At 40.8% G+C, this 24500-nt stretch overlaps 1 protein-coding gene across 1 annotated transcript in view; it reads right to left on the bottom strand.

Annotated features, from left to right (window-relative positions):
* The window catches only part of csmd3a (CUB and Sushi multiple domains 3a), a 631117-nt gene that overhangs the window by 479267 nt on the left and 127350 nt on the right, over nucleotides 1-24500 (bottom strand). Inside the window, exons 6-9 of the mRNA XM_060900611.1 lie at nucleotides 14477-14589; nucleotides 9594-9671; nucleotides 870-957; nucleotides 608-732 (exon numbers count right to left, since the gene is read on the bottom strand). Coding sequence (XP_060756594.1) covers nucleotides 608-732; nucleotides 870-957; nucleotides 9594-9671; nucleotides 14477-14589 — 404 coding nt within the window. The remainder of the gene's footprint in view (nucleotides 1-607; nucleotides 733-869; nucleotides 958-9593; nucleotides 9672-14476; nucleotides 14590-24500) is intronic.

The following is a 24500-nucleotide window of genomic DNA, read 5'->3' as shown; positions in this document are numbered from 1 at the left end:
GTAGTTTAAACACAGACAAACTGTAATACTAAAACAGAATGTGATAGTTTAAATTACATCATTGCCCTGTTAAAAAATTTAAAAAATGCCCACTGTCGTGGCTCAGTCGACTAAGGCACCATGCTATGAATTCGGGGACCCGGGTTCGATTCCGACCCAAGGTCATTTCCTGATCCCTTCCTGTCTCTCTCTCTCTAGCTCATTTCCTGTCTCTACACTGTCCTATCCAATAAAGGTGAAAAAAGCCCCCCAAAAAAATCTGTCTAGTAGATCATTGCTTATAACCATCATTGTACAATGAATATCCGTAAAATTAACAGTTATGTATTGATTATTGTACATTGAATACCTGTAAAATTTACATTTAATTATCATTAATTGTACATGGAATCCCAGTGAAATGTACAAGTTATTCTGTAATGTTGTTTACAATTCACTGTATTTTTAACAGGATTATTCTGGCAACCACAGCTGCCAGTATTTTTCCGTAAAAACAACGGATTTTTTTTTACAGTGTACTTGATAACATATGTGTTTTCATAAGACAGGAACAATCGGATGCTATAACGTCATATTTCAAAATCCAGGACTATCCCTTATCTCTCACCTTTGCAGACGGGTGGATGGTCGCTCCATGCGGCAAGGACTTCCGCCACCCTCTGGCAGGTGATGCTTTTGGAGCCCTGCAGCACGTGATCGCCGTCACATGTGAACCCAACCATCGCGCCGATACTTTGAGATATTTCCATTTAAGAGCAAAAACAAACAAACAAGAAACCCAGAGAATGAATGAGGAGAACTGTGCATTCTTCAGGGTGCTGTATTTTCAGGAACTCAACAACTCCTTGTCTGTAAACAACTAGGTTTACCTGAAATCGTTGCCAATGCGCCTGCCGTTCTCCGGCTCCCCAGGGTCTGAGCAGTCATTTGACACTTGCTTCACACCTCCTTCATTCACTGTGGGAGAAGAAACGAAGCTGTAAGGCAGGCTTTACTGCAAACCATTTAAGGTCCACTATTTCACTCTTCTCTCTTTTTTTTTCCTCCTGATGTTTATAAAAGACTATCAGATTCTCAAGGATCATGGATCACGAACATTTCCTTCCAGAAAACTTTACCATATCAACAATTACCCTGATTAACTTGTTTGTACACAAACGGAACAAGAGCATTAATACTAACTTGAGTTTCCGATTAGAGTCAGCACTACGGTCCGAGTCTGGCCAATCAGAATCGAGTATTCCAAAGTCTGATGCAGTAGCTCTGTTTTAAGTCGCCATAAACTCACAAACTCTTTTGAAGTCACCATAAATTCAAGCCGTTTTTCACCACACTGACAACACTTTGCACAAGAAGTGACAGTAAACACACCTTAATTGCTGTCAAAGCAGCAGTTGATATCGAAGTGGTAAATTAAGGAGCCTAGTGATTAACACCGGGGTGTTTCCTGGTGTACTGGGACACTGAATGATCCAGTTTTGAGGCAAATAATTCCCTCATAATTCATCATTCAGCATGTACGAGGCAGCCACTGTGAAATACAGGGCAATAAAAACCTCTATCCTGTTGTAATTAAGCATCTGAAGTGGTACAATGCTGGCTTGAGATAAATCCATGTGCTCGATACTTTATTGTAAGACATGACACGCCCGCTCAGAGTGTCAAAATTGAGAACGTGCAGGTGGAAAAGAGGTAAATTTGCTTCCCTGGTTTATTAAATGACTTGGATTTGGATTAAGACAGAATTATTTAGTTTTATAATCGACGTCGGGAGTTTTCGAATACTGGAAACAAACACAGGAAGTTAGAATTGTAGATAACCTCAAAGTAAGTGTTTGTAAATGCTTCCTATTTCCTTTGTATCAGTGGATGCATCAGGAAGCTGACAAAACTATTGTATTATCCATCCATCCATCCATCCATCGTCGCAGGCAAGCTGGAGCCTATCCCAGCTGACTACGGGCGAAAGGCGGGGTACACCCTGGACAAGTCGCCAGGTCATCACAGGGTTGACACATAGACACAGACAACCATTCACACTCACATTCACACCTACGCTCAATTTAGAGTCACCAGTTAACCTAACCTGCATGTCTTTGGACTGTGAGGGAAACCGGAGCACCCGGAGGAAACCCATGCGGACAACATGCAAACTCCACACAGAAAGGCCCTCGCCGGCCGCTGGGCTCGAACCCAGGACCTTCTTGCCGTGAGGCACCAGTGCTAGCCACTACACCACCGTACCACCCCAGTATGGGCATTATCCACTAAATAATCTCTGTTCTCCTCTTTGCAATTTATTTTAGAACAGTAATCATTGTGTACATTGTAGATACTTATTGGACCACATTGGGTTCCACTCCTGCAGCCAAGAACAGGAATCTTAGAATCAAGAACAAGTTCCTATTAAAGCGGCCATCGGTCAGTGTATATGTCACATTAAATAAAATTCTTTTTTGTCTGTGGTGTTTATAATAAAGGTATGTTTTTGCTCATTTTTTCATTGTTTTGAACTTGCTATGGATATGATTTTTGCATTTAAAAGCAAATTACAGGTTACGGTTCTGAGCTTGAAAATAAATTATACATGGATCCTAAATATGACTCTCAATCATTTTCAAAGTGGTCAAACAAATAAAAAAATTTTTTTAGGTTTTACTTAAATAGCTCTTTTTCTACAGTGATGTTAAACATTCGATGTTTACTATAAACTCAGCGTGACTACTAAGGTAATTTTCCTGATAATTAGGCTACGCAAATGCTAACTTGCTGGCAGTGATTAGCAAAAACAATTAGCAAGGTAGCTATTTCAGTCAAACATGACCCCATCGGACACATTATGTCCGAAGGGGATAAAAGCTTTACATGAACTTATGGTTCATATCTTCTAGAAGACTCCACGTAACTCTACTCCTCGCCTCTTCTCTTGGAGTAATTTAGAGCTGATGGGAGACAATGGCAGGAGATAATGTTTTTTAATTATTATTATTATTTTTTTAATAGTGTTTGGTTTGGAATAAGGAAACATACTCACGTCCATGCTAATTCAAAAGCAGCAAATTTATTTCTCAATTCTTTTTTTTATTTCAAAATGACTAATTTGATTTATGTTCTGACCCTCGTTTCCAGGGTGGCACGGTGGTGTAGTGGTTAGCGCTGTCGCCTCACAGCAAGAAGGTCTGGGTTCGAGCCCCGTGGCCGGCGAGGGCCTTTCTGTGTGGAGTTTGCATGTTCTCCCCGTGTCCATGTGGGTTTCCTCCGGGTGCTCCGGTTTCCTCCACAGTCCAAAGACATGCAGGTTAGGTTAACTGGTGACTCTAAATTGACCGTAAGCGTGAATGGGTGTCTATGTGTCAGCCCTGTGATGACCTGGCGACTTGTCCAGGGTGTACCCCGCCTTTCGCCCGTAGTCAGCTGGGATAGGCTCCAGCTTGCCTGCGACCCTGTAGAACAGGATAAAGCGGCTAGTGATAATGAGATGAGACCCTCGTTTCCCTCCAGCACAACAAGCTTGATGTTTTAAAGGCAGAGTAGGCCATTTTGGAGAAAGAACGAGTTATATTTTAATGTATTTAACCTAAAAACCCCACCTCCTCCCTCCAAAGCCACTCCTCAAAAACACATGAACGCGCACCGCCTGATTACTGCAAGCAGATGAGTCCACGAGAGAGAGAATGTAAGAAAACACCTAATGTTATCATAATGAATGTAAGCAATGAATTTGGCTATTATTCTTACTCGTAGCTGTTGACTAGCTCACTAGCTTTGGCAACATGTCTGCCTAGCCTTGCACAATGAGTGAGCACAGATAGGTAGGCCATCAGATCATTTTAATCAGACCAAATTAAATGACTAGACAGGCTTTTTTCAACCCTGCGACTGCCACAGATGACGGGATTTTTTTTTCTTCGATTTATGCATTGCTCTCAGGATCTAAAGAGACTTTCAAGAAATATATATTAAAAAAATGCTCCTAAAATAAATTACCTCCCCTGACTTGAACTTCTTTAAAGCATTTTTAAAGTGTCAAAACAAACACATACGTTAAATTATCCTAAAATAACAAAGTGATGAACAATGGCAATTTCTCGGCTTCAGATTTATGAACAAGGACAAGCTCATTGTAATAATCCACAGGTATACGCTGGCATAAACAAGATCAGAAGCTTTACTTGCTTTGTTTATGATGTTATTTGCCATCACCAGTGCAGAAATCATCATATCTTGGTCTTTAGAGGGGTAAGAAAGTTGCTTCGACCAACAAAATTGCCTTCCAAAGGTCTTAAAGTGCTGCTTGTAAAATGCAGTGTGCATGAGTCATTGTTAAAGGCTTCAGTCTGAGACAGACAATATCATTCGTGATTGTCAAAGCATCATTAGCAAATCAAAAGTCAGCGACGAGGCACGACTCTGAATCCATTTCACTTCTGATGATGGCTCCGGTTTCCAACAAAGCGTTTTCAAAATACTGAGTGAAGTAATGATTCAGCAATGGCACTTTCACAGAGTCGAAACGCAACTCCCAAAGAGGTATTAGCTAAGGAGTGAGCCAAATAATGAGGATCATGGATTGTACTTTGTGAAATTATCACCATAAAATTGCCATAAAGGAACAATAGCAAGCTTCAAAGTGCTGTTGGTTTGTTGGAGCTTTCGTCCACGTCAAATATTCACATCCGAGCTGGACTGTTTATGAACAATACGAAATAGCTAATAGCTTAATAAAAGCACGATTACATTTAAAATATTTCCAATGCACATATTATAATTTCATTACTTTAATTTAGTATCTTTAAGATACTAAAGATACTGATCTATTGATTTAGTGTCATTACATTGTGTGGACAATTAAGCACTGGAGTGTGATATATAGAGTATATTACACGTTAACTTGAAGATATGAAGTTTATCTTCAAGTGGTGAATGTATATTTTTCAACATGAGACAATAAACTTCATATCTTTGTGCCACTGTGTAATGTTCTTTATATTATATGGAAACATCTACAAAAAAAATAAAAGCAAGTTAAAGGGGAACAGAGGGCAATATATAGAGTAAATATAACAATAAAACACACATTAATGAACCTTATTCAAGACTTACAAAAGTTTTTTGTTCTAAGGTTGGAAAGTTATAGTGTTTTGAAAGTAGCTCGAGCAAACTATTTCCGCAGTTTGAGCAGCCCGCCATGATATTAATTTTATCCAATCAGAATGCACGTTCATTTTCTCTGCGTAACACTCATGACGTATGTATGTGCCCAGTTGTGTTGGCTCATTGAGGTTGGGAATAGCACGTGTGAATCGGAAAGTAGGATGAATTGTAAGTGATCGGCTACACGATGCCACAGTGTGTTGCTTTCGGGTGTAATAACAGGACCGATGGAAAGCATAACGATCCTCCAGACGTGTCTTTTGCGGGATCTCTTCATATGATTCGACAGAGCTGTCGCTTTCACTTGATGCGCCCGACGCCATGATTACACGCTTCTCTCCTAGTGCAGTGGGTAGGGCTGACGTCACGGTCTTTTAAAAATGGCGACTCTTGTGCCGTTTAGCGTACCAACTATTATATTTACAGTTACCAAGATATTTCGTTGTTTTCTAGTATATAAATTTGATAGAATACTTAAGAATACGTTACTTTGTCACATCAGCAACTGTATATATTATATTTGGTACCCCTTTAATCAAAAGAATTTTAATTGGTTCGCCATTTTGACAGTGTGTGTCTAGTCTGTGAGAAAACACTGGGAGTGACATCATCAGAGTGAAATATTGGGAATTATTATACATACAGGACACTTTTACGATGGAATAAGAACGTGTTCTATTCCCTTCGAGCTGCTTTCATTCATTTGGTTTGATAGCATGCGATATTGTTAGCATATCACTTAGCCTACATGTATTACGTCACTCTACCCAATGGAGAATGAGCATTGAATATGGTTTACGATATTGCATGGATGTCAAGACAACATGACGTCAAACATCAGAGATGTAAAACTTCCAGGCTCGTGAGCGACTGGGACAATTTGGAAACAAACATGGCTGCCAGGTTTGCTTTGTGTAATACGGAAGATTTTGAGAGAATTTTGAAAAAGAAAGACACACTGAACACCCGAAAGGAATGTGTGTGTATAATAATAATAATAATAATAATAATAATAATAATACTGGCTGGCTTTTTTTCATGGTCTATCAGATATATTCCATTCAGCTATTCGTCTTCGATTCGTTCAGTATCATGCTAGCTGAATGGAATATATCTGATAGACCACGAAAAAAAGCCAGCCAATATTATTTAAATATGTCACTCAGATCCGTGATGTTTTTCAACACGAGAAGATAAACTTCATATCTTCAAGCCAACATGTGATTTTCTTTTTATTATATCGATGCATTCACAAACAAATAGTACCCAAATTTATCAAAACAAATTTATCATCGATTTCCTCATGAGTGACAGAGATTTACATCACGGTTTTGGTTCTCTGTGTCCCGGATGGAGCTTGTATGAAAAATATGAGTGGTGTATTTCCCAGTAAAACACTTGTGTCTGTATAATATATACAACCCCGATTCCAAAAAAGTTGGGACAAAGTACAAATTGTAAATAAAAAAGGAATGCAATAATTTACAAATCTCAAAAACTGATATTTTATTCACAATAGAACATAGACAACATATCAAATGATGAAAGTGAGACATTTTGAAATTTCATGCCAAATATTGGCTCATTTGAAATTTCATGACAGCAACACATCTCAAAAAAGTTGGGACGGGGCAATAAGAGGCTGGAAAAGTTAAAGATACAAAAAAGGAACAGCTGGAGGACCAAATTGCAACTCATTAGGTCAATTGGCAATAGGTCATTAACATGACTGGGTATAAAAAGAGCATCTTGGAGTGGCAGCGGCTCTCAGAAGTAAAGATGGGAAGAGGATCACCAATCCCCCTAATTCTGCTCCGACAACTAGTGGGGCAATATCAGAAAGGAGTTTGACAGTGTAAAATTGTAGAGTTTGAACATATCATCATCTACAGTGCATAATATCATCAAAAGATTCAGAGAATCCGGAAGAATCTCTGTGCGTAAGGGTCAAGGCCGGAAAACCATACTGGGTGCCCGTGATCTTCGGGCCCTTAGACGGCACTGCATCACATACAGGCATGCTTCTGTATTGGAAATCACAAAATGGGCTCAGGAATATTTCCAGAGAACATTATCTGTGAACACAATTCACCGTGCCATCCGCCGTTGCCAGCTAAAACTCTATAGTTCAAAGAAGAAGCCGCATCTAAACATGATCCAGAAGCGCAGACGTCTTCTCTGGGCCAAGGCTCATTTAAAATGGACTGTGGCAAAGTGGAAAACTGTTCTGTGGTCAGACGAATCAAAATTTGAAGTTCTTTATGGAAATCAGGGACGCCGTGCCATTCGGACTAAAGAGGAGAAGGACGACCCAAGTTGTTATCAGCGCTCAGTTCAGAAGCCTGCATCTCTGATGGTATGGGGTTGCATTAGTGCGTGTGGCATGGGCAGCTTACACATCTGGAAAGACACCATCAATGCTGAAAGGTATATCCAGGTTCTAGAGCAACATATGCTCCCATCCAGATGACGTCTCTTTCAGGGAAGACCTTGCATTTTCCAACATGACAATGCCAAACCACATACTGCATCAATTACAGCATCCTGGCTGCGTAGAAGAAGGGTCCGGGTACTGAACTGGCCAGCCTGCAGTCCAGATCTTTCACCCATAGAAAACATTTGGCGCATCATAAAATGGAAGATACGACAAAAAAGACCTAAGACAGTTGAGCAACTAGAATCCTACATTAGACAAGAATGGCTTAACATTCCTATCCCTAAACTTGAGCAACTTGTCTCCTCAGTCCCCAGACGTTTACAGACTGTTGTAAAGAGAAAAGGGGATGTCTCACAGTGGGAAACATGGCCTTGTCCCAACTTTTTTGAGATGTGTTGTTGTCATGAAATTTAAAATCACCTAATTTTTCTCTTTAAATGATACATTTTCTCAGTTTAAACATTTGATATGTCATCTATGTTCTATTCTGAATAAAATATGGAATTTTGAAACTTCCACATCATTGCATTCCGTTTTTATTTACAATTTGTACTTTGTCCCAACTTTTTTGGAATCGGCGTTGTAAATATATCTCCATAAGATATATAATAATAATAATAATAATAATAATAATAAGTGCTGGATCAAGGAGGCCATTTTGTTAAATGGAATTTAATTTGCACTGATTGATGTTCTAATTGTAAAATGGAAAATTAATTCAGGAATATATTGGCGGTATACTGGCCTCTGAGTGTGGAGTCATTATATAAGTCTCATTGCATTTGACAGCAGTGAAAATCTGACCTGACTTCTTTCTGCAGTCCATATTTTCTAACCCCTTTTTTTGTGAGGTGGGGTAAAGGCAAGTTGTCGTGTTTAAAGTGTTGGCACATTTGCATTTGAAAACCCCTGTTTAGGATATTCTTCCTCAAATAAATAAATAAATAAATAAAAATCTGGCAACCTTGAAGACAATGAACTACAAATAGGTAATTGTAATAATCTAAATGAGGGCCCAGAAAAATGACTTAAGCAGGCATGTAACTCAATTTACATGCTAAATTAATCCAATTTACAGACAACATTGCTGCCTTTTGAAACCATGTAGACGATACAAGCAAGACAGTTCATTTGTTTCGGCTACGTCTGCTGCAAAGTCCACAACTGCGTAAAATTTTATCCTCGAAAATGTGAGAGTCACAAATGACTTTCTGTCATAAAGATGAGAGAACGCAAGCTCTCGAAGTGACACTATCATCAGGGACAAAATGTCATGGTTAAAGGTCTTCGTTAAAATGTTAAAATGTTCCTGAATGGAAACAATAGACGTGGCTGATCGTGTTTTGTTATATTGCATCGCATGGTTTCCTTGTCCCGGTGATCTTGTACTGTCCTGTATATTGTACTTTACATGCAGCCTGTGGGCCACCACTGATCCATCTCTCATCTCATCTTATCTTATTATCTGTAGCCGCTTTATCCTGTTCTACAGGGTCGCAGGCAAGCTGGAGCCTATCCCAGCTGACTACGGGTGAAAGGCGGGGTACACCCTGGACAAGTCGCCAGGTCATCACAGGGCTGACACATAGACACAGACAACCATTCACACTCACATTCACACCTACGCTCAATTTAGAGTCACCAGTTAACCTAACCTGCATGTCTTTGGACTGTGGGGGAAACCGGAGCACCCGGAGGAAACCCACGCGGACACGGGGAGAACATGCAAACTCCGCACAGAAAGGCCCTCGCCGGCCACGGGGCTCGAACCCGGACCTTCTTGCTGTGAGGCGACAGCGCTAACCACTACACCACCGTGCCGCCCCTCCACTGATCCACAGTATTAATATTTTGTAGAAATGTTAGCCGTAAATTTGAGATCACTCTGCTTTAGAAGGCCGATCTGGCATTGCTGTATCGAATAAACAATTCCACGAGCTTGCAAAATCAGCACAGGTCATGAGCAAGTCTTTTGAAACCAGTCAAGAAACATCTGACTTACTTATAGCAAATTTGCTTGTGTTGTCTTTCCCAGGCAACAGCTTCACGCCTCTTGATTTGAAGTCTCCAGACCGTTTCACTGTTCAGAAAGAGAAAGGGGGAAGAAAATTGGACAAGGCAGGTCTCTCGGAAAATAGCTACAATACCAAGATCAGTCTTCTCCAGCTCCATTTGGCACAGGGTTGAGAAAATATGAGTGAAAGGAAATGGTTGTACCGGGACAGAGACATCCTCCTTTTGAGACACTGAGAGCAGCATGTTACAGGGCTAACGATCTTTCTTTCAGGAGCCGGGGGATTTTGCCGTCTCAATTTCAGTCTGAACTGAATGTGATGCAATATCACTGAGGAATCAAGTGGAAGCAAATAGAGATGTATGATACATATCACTGAGTGACGTGACTCTCCTTACTGAGTTCAGACCTAAAACATTCCCATATAATAATAATAATAATAATAATAATAATAATAATCTCTTTTTTAAAATGCATTCCTTGTATTGTATTATTACCACATTTTTATTATGCCGTATGAAAGACTGAAGATGGAAAAGTTTCAAAACAGCTGTCAGAAACCAAAATGACTGCGATTAACTCATTTCAATAAGATCCACACATTACAAGTAATTACGCCAATAATTCCTGCATAATGGTGGTTGTTTTACAAGTATTATTGTATCCGGTAATGATTTTTACACTAAAAACCACCATCTGCTGAATGTTCAGTTCAGTGTTAATCACTTTTTCAACACACTATTATGTTCTGAATTTCATTTCGTAATGTGAAAGACACAATTTAAGGAACAGAACACAATGGTGTAGGGAGATTATTTTCCAATTTCAGACCATACATGTGTTTTGAAGCTATGGCCTAATGGTTAGAGAAGCAGCCTTGGGACCAAAAGGTCGCTGGTTTGATTCCCTGGACTAGCAGGAACGGCTGAAGTGCCCTTAAGCAAGGCACCTACAGTGGTGGTTGAAAGTTTGTGAACCCTTTAGAATTTTCTATATTTCTGCATAAATACGACCTAAAACAACATCAGATTTTCACACAAGTCCTAAAAGTAGATAAAGAGAACCCAGTTAAACAAATGAGACAAAAATATTATACTTGGTAATTTATTTATTGAGGAAAATGATCCAATATTACATATCTGTGACTGGCAAAAGTATGTGAACCTTAAGTATTAACAGTTAATTTGAAGGTGAAATTAGAGTCAGGTGTTTCCAATCAATGGGATGACAATCAGGTGTGAGTGGGCACCCTGTTTTATTTAAAGAACAGGGATCTATCAAAGTCTGATCTTCACAACACATGTTTGTGGAAGTGTATCATGGCACAAACAAAGGAGATTTCTGAGGACCTCAGAAAAAGTGTTGATGATGCTCATCAGGCTGGAAAACGTTACAAAACCATCTCTAAAAGAGTTTGGACTCCACCAATGCACAGTCAGACAGATTGTGTACAAATGGAGGAAATTCAAGACCAATATTACCCTCCCCAGGAGTGGTCGACCAACAAAGATCACTCCAAGAGCAAGGCGTGTAATAGTCGGCGAGGTCACAAAGGACCCCAGGTTAACTTCTAAGCAACTGAAGGCCTCTCTCACATTGGCTAATGTTAATGTTCATGAGTCCACCATCAGAAAAACACTGAACAACAATGGTGTGCATGGCAGGGTTTCAAGGAGAAAGCCACTGCTCTCAAAAAGAACATTGCTGCTTGTCTGCAGTTTGCTAAAGATCACGTGGACAAGCCAGAAGGCTATTGGAAAAATGTTTTGTGGATGGATGAGACCAAAATAGAACTTTTTGGTTTAAATGAGAAGCATTATGTTTGGAGAAAGGAAAACACTGCATTCCAGCATAAGAACCTTATCCATTCTGTGAAACATGGTGGTGGTAGTATCATGTTTTGGGCCTGTTTTGCTGCACCTGGGCCAGGACGGCTTGCCATCATTGATGGAACAATGAATTCTGAATTATACCAGCGAATTCTAAAGGAAAATGTCAGGACATCTGTCCATGAACTGAATCTCAAGAGAAGGTGGGTCATGCAGCAAGACAACGACCTTAAGCACACAAGTCGTTCTACCAAAGAATGGTTAAAGAAGAAGAAAGTTAATGTTTTGGAATGGCCAAGTCAAAGTCCTGACCTTAATTCAATTGAAATGTTGTGGAAGGACCTGAAGCGAGCAGTTCATGTGAGGAAACCCACCAACATCCCAGAGTTGAAGCTGTTCTGTACGGAGGAACGGGCTAAAATTCCTCCAAGCCGGTGTGCAGGACTGATCAACAGTTACCGGAAATGTTTAGTTGCAGTTATTGCTGCACAAGGGGGTCACACCGGATACTGAAAGCAAAGGTTCACATACTTTTGCCACTCACAGATATGTAATTTTGGATCATTTTCCTCAATAAATAAATGACCAAATCTAATATTTTTGTCTCATTGGTTTAACTGGGTTCTCTTCATCTACTTTTAGGACTTGTGTGAAAATCTGATTATGTTTTAGGTCATATTTATGCAGAAATATAGAAAATGTTAAAGGGTTCACAAACTTTCAGGCACCACTGTAACTCCCAGGCTGCTTGGGGTATGTTGTATGTCACTCTGGATAAGAGCTTCCACTAAATGCCTGTAATGTAACGTTTTATTCCTCTCACACAAAATAAATTTTCTGATTTTTTTTAATAAAAAAAATGCATTACTTCTAAAGAACACCATACACTAAAAAAAAAAAAAACCTTTTACTCATACGTGCTTGTTGAACTTCCCGTGTTCCAGATGTATTCCTGTTTTGCTCTTATAATAAGCTCTACTCTTCTGGGAAGGTTTTCCACTAGATTTTGGGGTGTGGCTGTGGGGATTTGTAATCATTTACCCACTTGAGCATTATTGATGTTGGGCAAGTTAGCGTTCCCATTCATCCTGAAGGTGTTCAGTTGGGTTGAGTTTAAGTCAGGGCTCTGTGCGGGATACTCAAGTTCTTCCACTCCAACCTTGTCAAACCATGTCTTCATGGAGCTCACTTTGTGCATCACCATTGTCATGCTGGAACATTTTTTTGGGGACTCTTGGTTCCAGTGAAGGAAAATTGTACTGCTACAGTACGCAGAGACATTCTGGATAAATGTGTGGTTCCAACTTTGTGGCAACAGTTTGTGGAAGAACCACATATGGGTATATTGCCCATTCTATAATTGCGGGTACATTTCAAGTGCTGACTCTGTTAGTCACCGTCAACTCTGTTATTGTTAAACTGGCCAATCCATTAACAGAACTGATGATCACAGAGTTGACATTTTCCAGCATTTTGTGTCTTAATTCCACATGCTAACCTCAAACTAGTGACCGCATGGCACGTATAAAAACTGAATTTTATGGATTTTAATCATATTATTGTTTTTTTTAAAAATGAGTGAGAGATTCACTCCAATATCACAATAACATATTTGACGGATAATTAATCTACTGTTGGTGTAAAATCCTCAACATTTTGTTCAAATTAATGAGAGAAGAAACATAACATACCTCACCGCCTTTCTGAAGTTTCCCGGCAGAGGAAGTGACATCACTTGGCGCAGGTGTCATGCGTATTATTCAAAGTCTTTATGGATTTTATGTGGTTTTATAACATAGTTAACAAGGACATCGGGACGGATTTTTAAAATAATAATAATAAAATACACACACATTTTTTTTTAAATTGAAATTTCACATCATACAGAAAATAGACTTTCTATGCAACAGATTGTTAGACTGAATCACTTCCTGTTCATTAAAGTTCATTAAAGATGAATCAGGAATCGAAGACAAACAATAATGTGTGTGTGTGTGTGTGTATGGTGGGAGGAGTCATTTAGTTAATGTTTTCTGGATAAATTGGGTCTAAAATGGACATCAAGCATTGCTGTTGGTGAAAGTTTGTCGTAATTTGCATTATTTTTCAAAACTGATTCAATAAAGATTTCTTTTGTGGAAAATAACAAAAGGTTTATTACGGAGACGTGAAATGTACCCCGAATTCTAGAATGACCCAGATGATGGTTAGATGTCCACATACTTTTGGCCATCCAATATCCAGTTTGTCTATCTATAATTTCTGTTAATGGTATGAGCAGCCACAAAACATGTACTAGTTATATTCTTGCGATCAGATCAACAAAGTGTTCCCTGGTGAAAAATAAATGTGCTACGTGTACTAAAATTTAGCATATTTTTGTGTACTTGAAGCCACACTAATCATCAATATACTTCAAGTGTGTTTATGATTAGTTAACTTGAGGCATGCTATTTTGGAACAACTAATTTTGTACTAAATATATTTTAATTGTAATTAAATTGTAGAAAAGTGCAACTTGAAGTGTATTTAGTGTACTTTTATGTGCTAAAGTGGAACAACTTAAAGTATATTTTGTATACTTTAAGTATATGACTTTATATGTACTAATATATGCTTAATTACCAGTAGTACTTTGTTTGTATTATAAGTACCTTTAAAAATTAGTACACTTTAGAAATTACACATAGCTTTCACTTAAAGTATATTTTAGTATATTTCTATAAAGTGTAATGTAGTATAATTATTTTAAAGTGTGTTAAAATTGTTAGTGTGAAAGCGTGATGTTAGTATACTTTTTATATATTTACAAAAAGTACAATTTGTGTAAGTACATTTTCAATACTATTGAAAATATGAATATACTTTGAATACAATAAAGTGATTTTTTTTTTCGCCAGGGTTGATGTCCCTGTGTATGTTTTAACTACAGAAACAGTAATGCATTAGAATACAACAGAATCAGCATGAACAAATAATAAAGATTTTTGACCTATAATAGCTATACTGTCAAGGTACAATGCCAAAGAAAATATAATTTACCTTGATACTGAGCAGTAAAGCCTTTGTGTCTGTGACTATTATCAGTGACGAAATGGAGCCGGAGCCAGTTCTTGTTGCTGACGATTGGTACCGGAATATTTGTCCCAGATAACCTGCGGGGAAGAAACAAGTAGTCTACATTAGCATACTACTATACCGCTTAAGAGAGTATGTGTAGGTAGAAGACATTGAGTCATAAAAAAAGAGTTGCAACCACAAAGTAAGGAAATGATACATGCTTGCAGTGCATTAAGAGAATTCAAACAGAATCCTGGAACGTTAACTTGAAAATAGTGACTATGAAGAATCTTTTAGGGCCTGCAATTTTTATTAAGTGCATTAACTAGAAACATCTCTCACCATATACCAGTGTGTGTAATCCGTGACCAGAATGCATTAAGATACAGCTCAAGCTTTACACACCCAGCTCTGACTCTCATGCCTTCAGCTGGAGATGGACATTTTATTGCCTTGCTGCAATTAAAGGCAATCTCGCCCTGGACTCACATTATCCACTTCGACAGTGGGACGTTTACCAAAGAAAAGATGCTGTCTGAAGAGTGCAGCAGGGGTTTGGGCCTTTTTTCAGAAAGCCAGTGTGGTGTTCTTCACTCAAGATATCATTTTTTTCTTTTGCTTTGGGGATAAATGAACCCTTAAAGGTGACATATTATACCACTTTTTCCACAAGTTGACACAGTTCCCTGAGGTGTGTGACATGCTTTGGTTAAAATACCACAAGGACCACATACCATCAGGCACCACAGCTTCCTTCTCACTCTGTCTAAACAGCTCTGATCAAAACGGCCGATTTAAGAAATGGCCAGTTCCTTTAAATGATAATGAGCCACTGCTCACTCCATCCCTCTTTTCCCCCCAGCCAATCAGGTAGCCCTTTTCTCATGAATATTAATTCACAAAAGGGCGGCACGGTGGTGTAGTGGTTAGCGCTGTCGCCTCACAGCAAGAAGGTCCGGGTTCGAGCCCTGTGGCTGGCGAAGGCCTTTCTGTGCGGAGTTTGCATGTTCTCCCAGTGTCCGCGTGGGTTTCCTCCGGGTGCTCCGGTTTCCCCCACAGTCCAAAGACATGCAGGTTAGGTTAACTGGTGACTCTAAATTGACCGTAGGTGTGAATGTGAGTGTGAATGGTTGTCTGTGTCTATGTGTCAGCCCTGTGATGACCTGGCGACTTGTCCAGAGTGTACCCCGCCTTTCGCCCGTAGTCAGCTGGGATAGGCTCCAGCTTGCCTGCGACCCTGTAGAACAGGATAAAGCGGCTAAAGATAATGAGATGAGATGAGATTAATTCACAAAAACAGTTCTCAAGCCATGAGTGGAGATACTTAGATGAGAGGGCGGTATAATTCTAATGAGCTCCACTTGTGACATAGAAAGGAGAGCCAGATCTGAATGGCTTGAGGAAGCTCATGTTTTCTAAAATAGGCAGGGCAAAGGAAGCTGACTGGGTTGTCATATTTCAGCGTTTGTGGATTGGCTGATACTCCGGATCCCCAAACGTATGTGCAGAAGCACTGAAAAGTGAGTTTTTCATACGGCAATATGTCCCCTTTAGTATAGTATTACAAGGTTCCACCTGGTTTAAGAATGAATTGGCAATACCCTAGAATCCTACATTAGAAGAAGTCTTTTATGGTCACATATACAAGGGCCAGAACCTGGTCTTCCCAGGCAGTCTCCCATCCCAGTACTAACCAGGATCTTAAGATTCATTGGGCAGTGCCAATCTCTGCTTCTATAGCCCTCAGCTACTCATTTATTATACAGCTAGGATTACAGTGGGGGGCTGGTCCTCTGGTAACCATGAGAGTTTGACTTTCCACTCACATCTGTATTGTAGCATGCCTTACCAGATGGCAGTAGGTACCATTTTTATGATCCAACCATGAGTAGAACTCGAGATTTCCTGGTCGAGAGGCGGACATGCTAACCACTAGGCCAGCTTGCAGGGTCACATAAGTAAAATGAAATTCTTTTCTTTGCATATGACAACATTTAAGGAAGCTGAGGTGGGCAGAAATGGGTAAAATGCCTTGCTCATGGGTCCAAAATTGGTAACCAGTACAGGGGCTTGATTTCATGACCTTCTGATCAGCAGTCCAAAGCTATAGGCATGGGTCATCCCAAGCAATCAAGGAAGCAAGCATGTCAAGTAATGACATAAATCCTTCAGAAATGGTTGTGCAGGGGTTAATATTTTAGGCTACTGATCAGAAGGCCTTGATACAGTACCCCTGGATCAGAGATGGATAGGTGTCTTGTTCAAGTGCCCAACATTGGTAGCTTGGATGTACAAGGGCTTAATTCATGACTTTCTGTTTAGTAGCCCAAAGCCTTAACCACTGAGCCTCCACTACCCTAAAGGTTTGTGCTGACTTGCTTGCTTGGGATGGACCATGCTTATAGTTTTTTGGGGGTGAGCATCACTTCATACTATCTAGGCAAGGTCACTAAGGTCACAAATATTAAAGTCACAACAGGTCAAAATGCAAGAAATTTTAAGACAATATTGATGCAAGGACTAGTCAGCTCATCCGGCCGACAAGCGATGAGTTTATGCCATATGTTGTCCATTGTCCGTCCATCGTCTGTCTGTCCGCCGTCCATCAGTCATTGTCCACATTTCACGAAAATCACTTCTCTCTCAATTCTTCACCAATTTTTATTATTTTTGGCAGGAAGGTAGGTCTGCCTGGGGTGCATATAGCTTCTACCCAAATTTGCATAATTGCAGTTAATAATGAAGATATTGAGTAATTAAGCCCTAACAAGCAGTTTCCACACAAATCACTTCTTTTCCCTCAACTCTTCACCAATTTTGATTCTTTCTGGAATGAACGTAGGGGTACCTAGGGTGCATAGAACTTCTACCCAGATTTGATTTATCATAGGGCTTGAGTGAGCTACAGTAAGGTAAGGTAAGGTTATTTCTAGACGTACCGAGGTAAAGTTTGGTGTTCCACAAGGTTCTGTCTTGGGTCCACTGCTTTTTTCTCTATATATGTTACCTCTGGGCGATATTATTCGTAAACATTGTATTAGTTTCCACTGTTATGCTGATGACACACAGTTGTATGTCTCTGCAAAACCTGATGAGAGACACCAGCTTAATAGAATTGAGGAATGTGTGAAGGACATTAGACACTGGATGCTTATAAATTTCCTTCTGCTTAACTCTGACAAGACTGAAGTACTTGTGCTAGGACCACATACAGCTAGAAGTAAGTTTTCTGATTACACAGTAACTCTGGATGGCCTTTCTGTTTCTTCACGTGCAGCAGTAAAAGACCTCGGAGTGATTATTGACCCCAGTCTTTCATTCGAAACTCACATTGATAACATCACCCGGATAGCTTTCTTTCATCTCAGAAATATTGCAAAGATAAGAAATTTAATGTCATTGCATGATGCAGAAAAACTAGTCCATGCTTTCGTTACCTCCAGGTTGGATTATTGTAATGCCTTACTGTCTGGATGTTCCAATAAGTGCATAAACAAGCTCCAGTTAGTTCAAAATGCCGCAGCAAGAGTCCTTACTAGAACAAGAAAATATGACCACATCACGCCTGTCTTATCCACACTGCATTGGCTCCCAATCAAATTTCGTATTGATTATAAAATACTACTATTGACCTTTAAAGCACTAAATGGTCTCGCACCACAGTACCTGAGTGAACTTCTGCTCCTCTATGACCCGCCACGCCTACTTAGATCAAAAGGTGCAGGCTATCTGCTGGTACCTCGTATAGTGAAGGCTACATCAGGGGGCAGAGCCTTTTCTTACAAAGCCCCACTGTTATGGAACAGCCTTCCAAGTAATGTTCGGGAATCAGACACAGTCTCAGCATTTAAGTCTAGGCTGAAAACATATCTGTTTAGTCAAGCCTTTTATTAATGATGTTTATGAGGTAAAGGAGTAGATCTGGAGGGTCCTCAGACATAGAGTGTTTTGGTAAACTGGGATGTATGGATGCTGTCAGTCCCCACTCGCTTGCTCACTCGAGTTTGTTGACGGTGCAGTGGCTGGCTGCTTTATGTCCCGGGGCTCCCTCATGCCTGTGTTACCTTCTGGCTCTCTCCTTTTAGTTATGCTGTCATAGTTAGTTGCCGGAGTCCCTGCTTGTACTCGGTGCAATATGTATACTGTTCCTACTTATTCAGGTGACATCGGGCATACCTAACCACCTGTGTTTTCTTTCTCTCCCCCCCCACTCCAAATCTGTCCCTCTGAGTTACATGGAGTCAACAGGAAATCTTTTGGTGGAGACGGTGTGGACCTCGACTGGCTATCGTAGCCTGCAGGGAATCGGCCGTCAGACATTCTGTCGCATGTCCCAGACCCGGTGAAATGTAACTGAATTGTCTTGGCCAGCCCTAAGGGTCCCATCTGCATCTCATCATTGGTGAGGAGTGTGCTCCCATCACCCAATCAAGCATCCAGCCAGAGCAGTCATGATATATTTTTTTTTACCATATTAACATGCCATTGTGTGTCATGCCTGATGTAAAGACTCTCGTCTCTGCGAGCCTACCACACAGATTTAATACTTGTCATTTTTAGGGCATACCTAACAACATGTTTTCTTTCTCTCTCTCTCTCTCCCCCCCCCCCCCCCCCCCCCCCCCCCCTCTGTCCCTCTGAGTTACATGTTGATCCTGGGATTGAGATGCTGGCCTCTTCTGCCCCTCGGACCTGCTTGATCCATCCTGGTGCCCTGTGTCTGGTCGGAGTTTTATCGCCCCACTCCTGTGAAGGACGGCCCCATGAGGACAGTTGAGGGTTATACCTGTTAAAACTGTTAATATTATAGTCAGGCTGTCTGTTGTTGCCCAAATGAGGATGGGTTCCCTTTTGAGTCTGGTTCCTCTCGAGGTTTCTTCCTCATGTCGTCTGAGGGAGTTTTTCCTTGCCACCGTCGCCACAGGCTTGCTCATTGGGGATAGATTAGGGATAAAATTAGCTCATGTTTTAAGTCGTTCAAATTCTGTAAAGCTGCTTTGCGACAATGTTTATTGTTAAAAGCGCTGTACAAATAAACTTGATTTGATTTGATTTGATCATTGACGATCTCGTAACTAGCAGACTGATGAACCTAAACTAAGATACTACTTCAGATACTTTATCCATTTCATGATTTATACCATTAGATTTCAAGAACAACCATGAGACATCTTCGACCTCAATAAAGTCCACTTTCCAAGATGGCATTTTAGAACTTTGTCAACATGCAAGATTTATTCACTTTTAAAAGTTCTACATTCTTTCAAATTGGCCTGATCTCAGGGTATTTTCTTGATTTAACTAATCTTCTTTTCCCACTCACTTCCTCCTGCATAATCTCTGCAACTCTGAATCCCTTATCTTAGGTGGTACCATGCCCACCAGATCAAGGGGGTTTTCACTTAATGCTTCCTCACATTTAAATTTCATCCAAAACGTCTTCACAAAGACCAGTCAAAGACAAGCACAAATTGCTCTACTTATTGGAAAGGCACTCCCACAGACCACTGCCAACTGGGTCTGTCTCTACATCTCTCTGCTTATCAGTTCTTCACAGATAAAATGTGAATGGTTTTTGACCATGCAATCAGGACCTGTGAATCAACAAATCAATTCCCAGACTTCTCCAGGGCAGTCTTAGCGCTGCTGACTCTGCCACCTCCATTTGTACAAACACTACAGAGTCTACAGAGTGTAAAAAATAGGTTAGAAGCACACATCACCACTTACTGAGCACATCCAAGCAAAGCTACCTGCTGACTTATTGATATGGACTTCCTAATGCCAACCTGAAACCCTCAGTTATCTGTGAAGAATTCATGGCTCGGCAGTGGAAGGGCTATTTGCCTTATCTTGTTATTGTGGTGAAGAAGGCATACGGTACATCAAGAAAGCCCAAATTCTGGAATCATCTACCTGATGTAGTCAACGTTTCCTTTTTGGAAGGACATGTCAAAATGGAATGAACCTTTAAACCCATATTGTTGAAAGAATTACCTGGTGCCTTCAAAGTTTCTTTTTTTTCTAGCTAGATCGGAATAGGAATATCTAGATGGATTCTATGAAGACTCAAGGAGTGAAAGATTGACTGAGCTTATCTCCATTAAGGGCGTAAAATGATTTGTTGGTTTTGCCAATTTGTTGGTTAGTTCAGCACCAGATCTGTCAGATCTCATTGAAAATGAAAAGACTATCCCTGTTTTGACCTCGAAAAATCCCAACAGGTTCAAATAGACCACTAAGGAAGAGAAGGTGCTCAAGTGCTACTTCACTCCTGCCCTGAACTCAGTCCTTCTCGATTCTACACCTTATTTTTTGCTTATATCAATTATTCATATCTTTAGCAAGGAGCCAGATCCCTAAGCTTTATCATAATGACCCATGCTGAGCTACAGGACGTAATGCACACCTGAGTTGATTCTTTCTTTGTGAATTCCAGCCCAATGATGCATCTCAGAGAAATCGAGGAAGAATTTGGTAGACGTGTGGTGTTGATCTTAAAAAAGGATCTGGTACGATGCTGTGAAACCTGACCTTTATAAATCGCCGTGCTATTTACTGAGATGTAAATGGCAGAGGAGCCTGGGGCAGGACAAAATCTCAGGCTCATCTGAAAAGCTGCAAACAATAGATTTTCCATTTCATCTTGGGTGCAAACATTTTAAAGATTTGGACAGGGATTTGACAGTGAAATGGCAGGAAAATGCACCTTTTCACCATAATGCTTCAAGGGTTGCTGGCCTGCTCTTAAAATTGTCAAAATATAATCACCATTGACGAACCACAGAGTTAAAATAATAATAATAATAATAATAATAATAACTTGAATAGATGCTTCAAAGCAAATGAAATCATGCCCTTTAAGTATTTAGCCATACAAGCATATACTGTAAGGCGGAACTAACTCTATAATATGTTAGTTGCGTCAAAAGAAGCCTAATGAGATACAGAGTCATATATCGGAAAATTCTCAGCGCACAGGCCTGGGTCAGAAACACAATACAGGCCAGCTGGGCCTGAGCCTCATTATCAGTTTATACAAAGCTGTGTAATGTGCTCAGTGACAAGCCGTATTAATAGACTGTGGGTGAGCTTTTACAGAGCCGGTGACTCGCGGTAATTTTATACAGACTCTCTAATATTGTAACGCTGACCAGGAGAGCTGAGAAAATGAAAAGCTGTTTCAAAATTCACTACCGAGTTACGTGTTTGACATACAAAGTGAATGCACGTTGTCACAAAAGCAAGACCAAATTGCAGCAAGCTTCGTAAACAAACCAATCAAAATGTTCTGATGTGAAATCGTAGAAGAACATCTGGCGAGTACCTTTTGTTCCAAAGCTGCCTATTTTGTTAAACACAACAATGCAGGACCAGTTTTCCTGCCTCACAGAAGTGGAACGATTATATGCAAAGTAATCTTGTCATAAGTGTTATGTACGCAGCCGTTTGTTTTTTTTAACCGTCATCTGCGAGACGACATACAGTAATGGGGCTGCATACCGAATATCTCTGTTTCCAGGCTTGTGGATTGCCAGAAACATTCTGAGACAGCATTATTGTCGAAGACGGAATAAAAGCGAATGGAAAATCAAGTAGTTATGAACAGTTATGGATTGGCCTGGTTGGAATAGAGACAGTGTAACTCTGTCTGAGATACAGGACACTCAGTTTCATGAGACGAGGACTCTTTCATTGTCAAAGTGCAGAGAACAGAGAAAACTTGACTTACTTGCATCACAACTTGCCTCAAAATGAGTCGGCGGATCTGAAATCAGGTGACCACAGGCCTCGAAAATGACCCAGAAACAAAGGAAAAGGATGGCGTCAAGTGTCCTCTTTAAGTCTCATATTGTGTTTGGGTCAATTTTTCAAACACATATATGTCACACTGTGCAAAAACTCTTTTCAGGGGTGCTGTGATGCAACTGATGCAAAGCGGACTTCCTGTTTCCACCCTGAAGTTGATTATTTTCCTACGACAGCATGGCCTGAGGTCTTTTATTCCTCTTATACCATAGCAATTTGCCAAGGCTAAGAATTTCTAATTTATTTAATTAATTTCTTATTTATTTGGGGTCTGTTAAGACCTCAAATACCGACTAGTGGCCTAGTGGTTGCGTGTCCGCCTCTCGATCGGAAGATCGTGAGTTCTATTCACGGTCGGGTCATACCAAAGACCATCATAAAAATGGTACCCACTACCATCTGGCAAGGCACGCTGCAATACAGATGTGCATGGGGAGTTGAACTCTCGTGGTTACCAGAGGACTAGCCCCCCACTGTAACCCTAGCTATGTAATAGGCGAGAGGCCGAGGGCTACGGAAATGGAGATCGGTGCCGCCCGATGCGCCACCATCAGAGTTGGGCCTGGTTAGTACTTGAGTGGGAGACTGCCAAGGAATACCAGGTACTGGGCGTGGGAAGGACTTTAACTTTTTTTTAAGACCTCAAATCTTGTGTCTACACAGCTGGAACTCTTCACCGGATCGCTGTCAACTCATCTCATCTCATCTCATCTCATTATCTGTAGCCGCTTTATCCTGTTCTACAGGGTCGCAGGCAAGCTGGAGCCTATCCCAGCTGACTACGGGCGAAAGGCGGGGTACACCCTGGACAAGTTGCCAGGTCATCACAGGGCTGACACATAGACACAGACAACCATTCACACTCACATTCACACCTACGGTCAATTTAGAGTCACCAGTTAACCTAACCTGCATGTCTTTGGACTGTGGGGGAAACCGGAGCACCCGGAGGAAACCCACGCGGACACGGGGAGAACATGCAAACTCCGTACAGAAAGGCCCTCGCCGGCCACGGGGCTCAAACCCGGACCTTCTTGCTGTGAGGCAACAGCGCTAACCACTACACCAGCGTGCCACCCTCGCTATCAACTATTAAGGAATTTAAAAGTGCGGTGAAAAGTTCATTCAGAGTAAATAATTAGGCTTTGTTCTTTTTATTGTTATTGTTATTTTATTTATTTATCTATTTAATAAAATCCTATTGTATGACATAGGTCTTCTGCATAAAGATCTGTTCCTCCTATTAAAGAACAACATACTTTAAGAAAAAAAAATAGCTAAATTTAATGTTGCACAGCATCTGTTAAACAAGTTGCTTCCTGTTATGGCATACATTATAGCAGCTATAAATAGTCATTCCCTCCCCATTCTCTCTTTTCTTTTGAAGAAGAAGACAAACGCAGATTATCATGTTACCAACAATCCGCGAATCTCAAAATGTCAGAAGTTACAAGTCTGGGATGTATGGATGCTGTCAGTCCCCCACTCGCTTGCTCACTCGAGTTTGTTGACGGTGTAGTGGCTGCTGCTTTATGTCCCGGGGCTCCCTCATGCCTGTGTTACCTTCTGGCTCTCCCCTTTTAGTTATGCTGTCATAGTTAGTTGCCGGAGTCCCTGCTTGTACTCAGTGCAATATGTATACTGTTCCTACTTATTCAGGTGACATTGGGCATACCTAGCAACCTGTGTTTTCTCCCCCCCCCCCCCCCCCCCAATCTGTCCCTCTGAGTTACATGTTGGTCCTGGGATCGAGATGCCGACCTCTTCTGCTCCTCGGACCTGCCTGATCCATCCTGGTGCCCTGTGTCTGGTTGGAGTCTCATTACATTGCTCCTGTGGAGGGCGGCCCCATGTGAACAGTTGGGGGTCGTGCCTGGAGGACGCTCTGGACTCTTGCAGTGGTGCTTTTGTGGCTGGGGACTGCAGTTGACTTGCTGACTTTAGGACTGCAGTTGACTTGCTGACTTTGGGGCTGCGGTTGTCGTGAACGGTTTTGCCCTCGGGTTTCCTTCAGTGGGGGGCTTATTGCATCAACGAAGCTGACTTTATGTTAGGACTGTTAATGTTATAGTCATGTTGTCTGTTGTTGCCCAAATGAGGATGGGTTCCCTTTTGAGTCTGGTTCCTCTCGAGGTTTCTTCCTCGTGTCATCTGAGGGAGTTTTTCCTTGCCACCGTCGCCACAGGCTTGCTCATTG

The sequence above is a fragment of the Neoarius graeffei genome, chromosome 19 (assembly GCF_027579695.1).
Source record: "Neoarius graeffei isolate fNeoGra1 chromosome 19, fNeoGra1.pri, whole genome shotgun sequence".
Lineage (NCBI taxonomy): Eukaryota > Metazoa > Chordata > Actinopteri > Siluriformes > Ariidae > Neoarius > Neoarius graeffei.
Note: the sequence above shows the minus strand (reverse complement) of the source record. Positions and strands in the feature narration are given on the sequence as shown.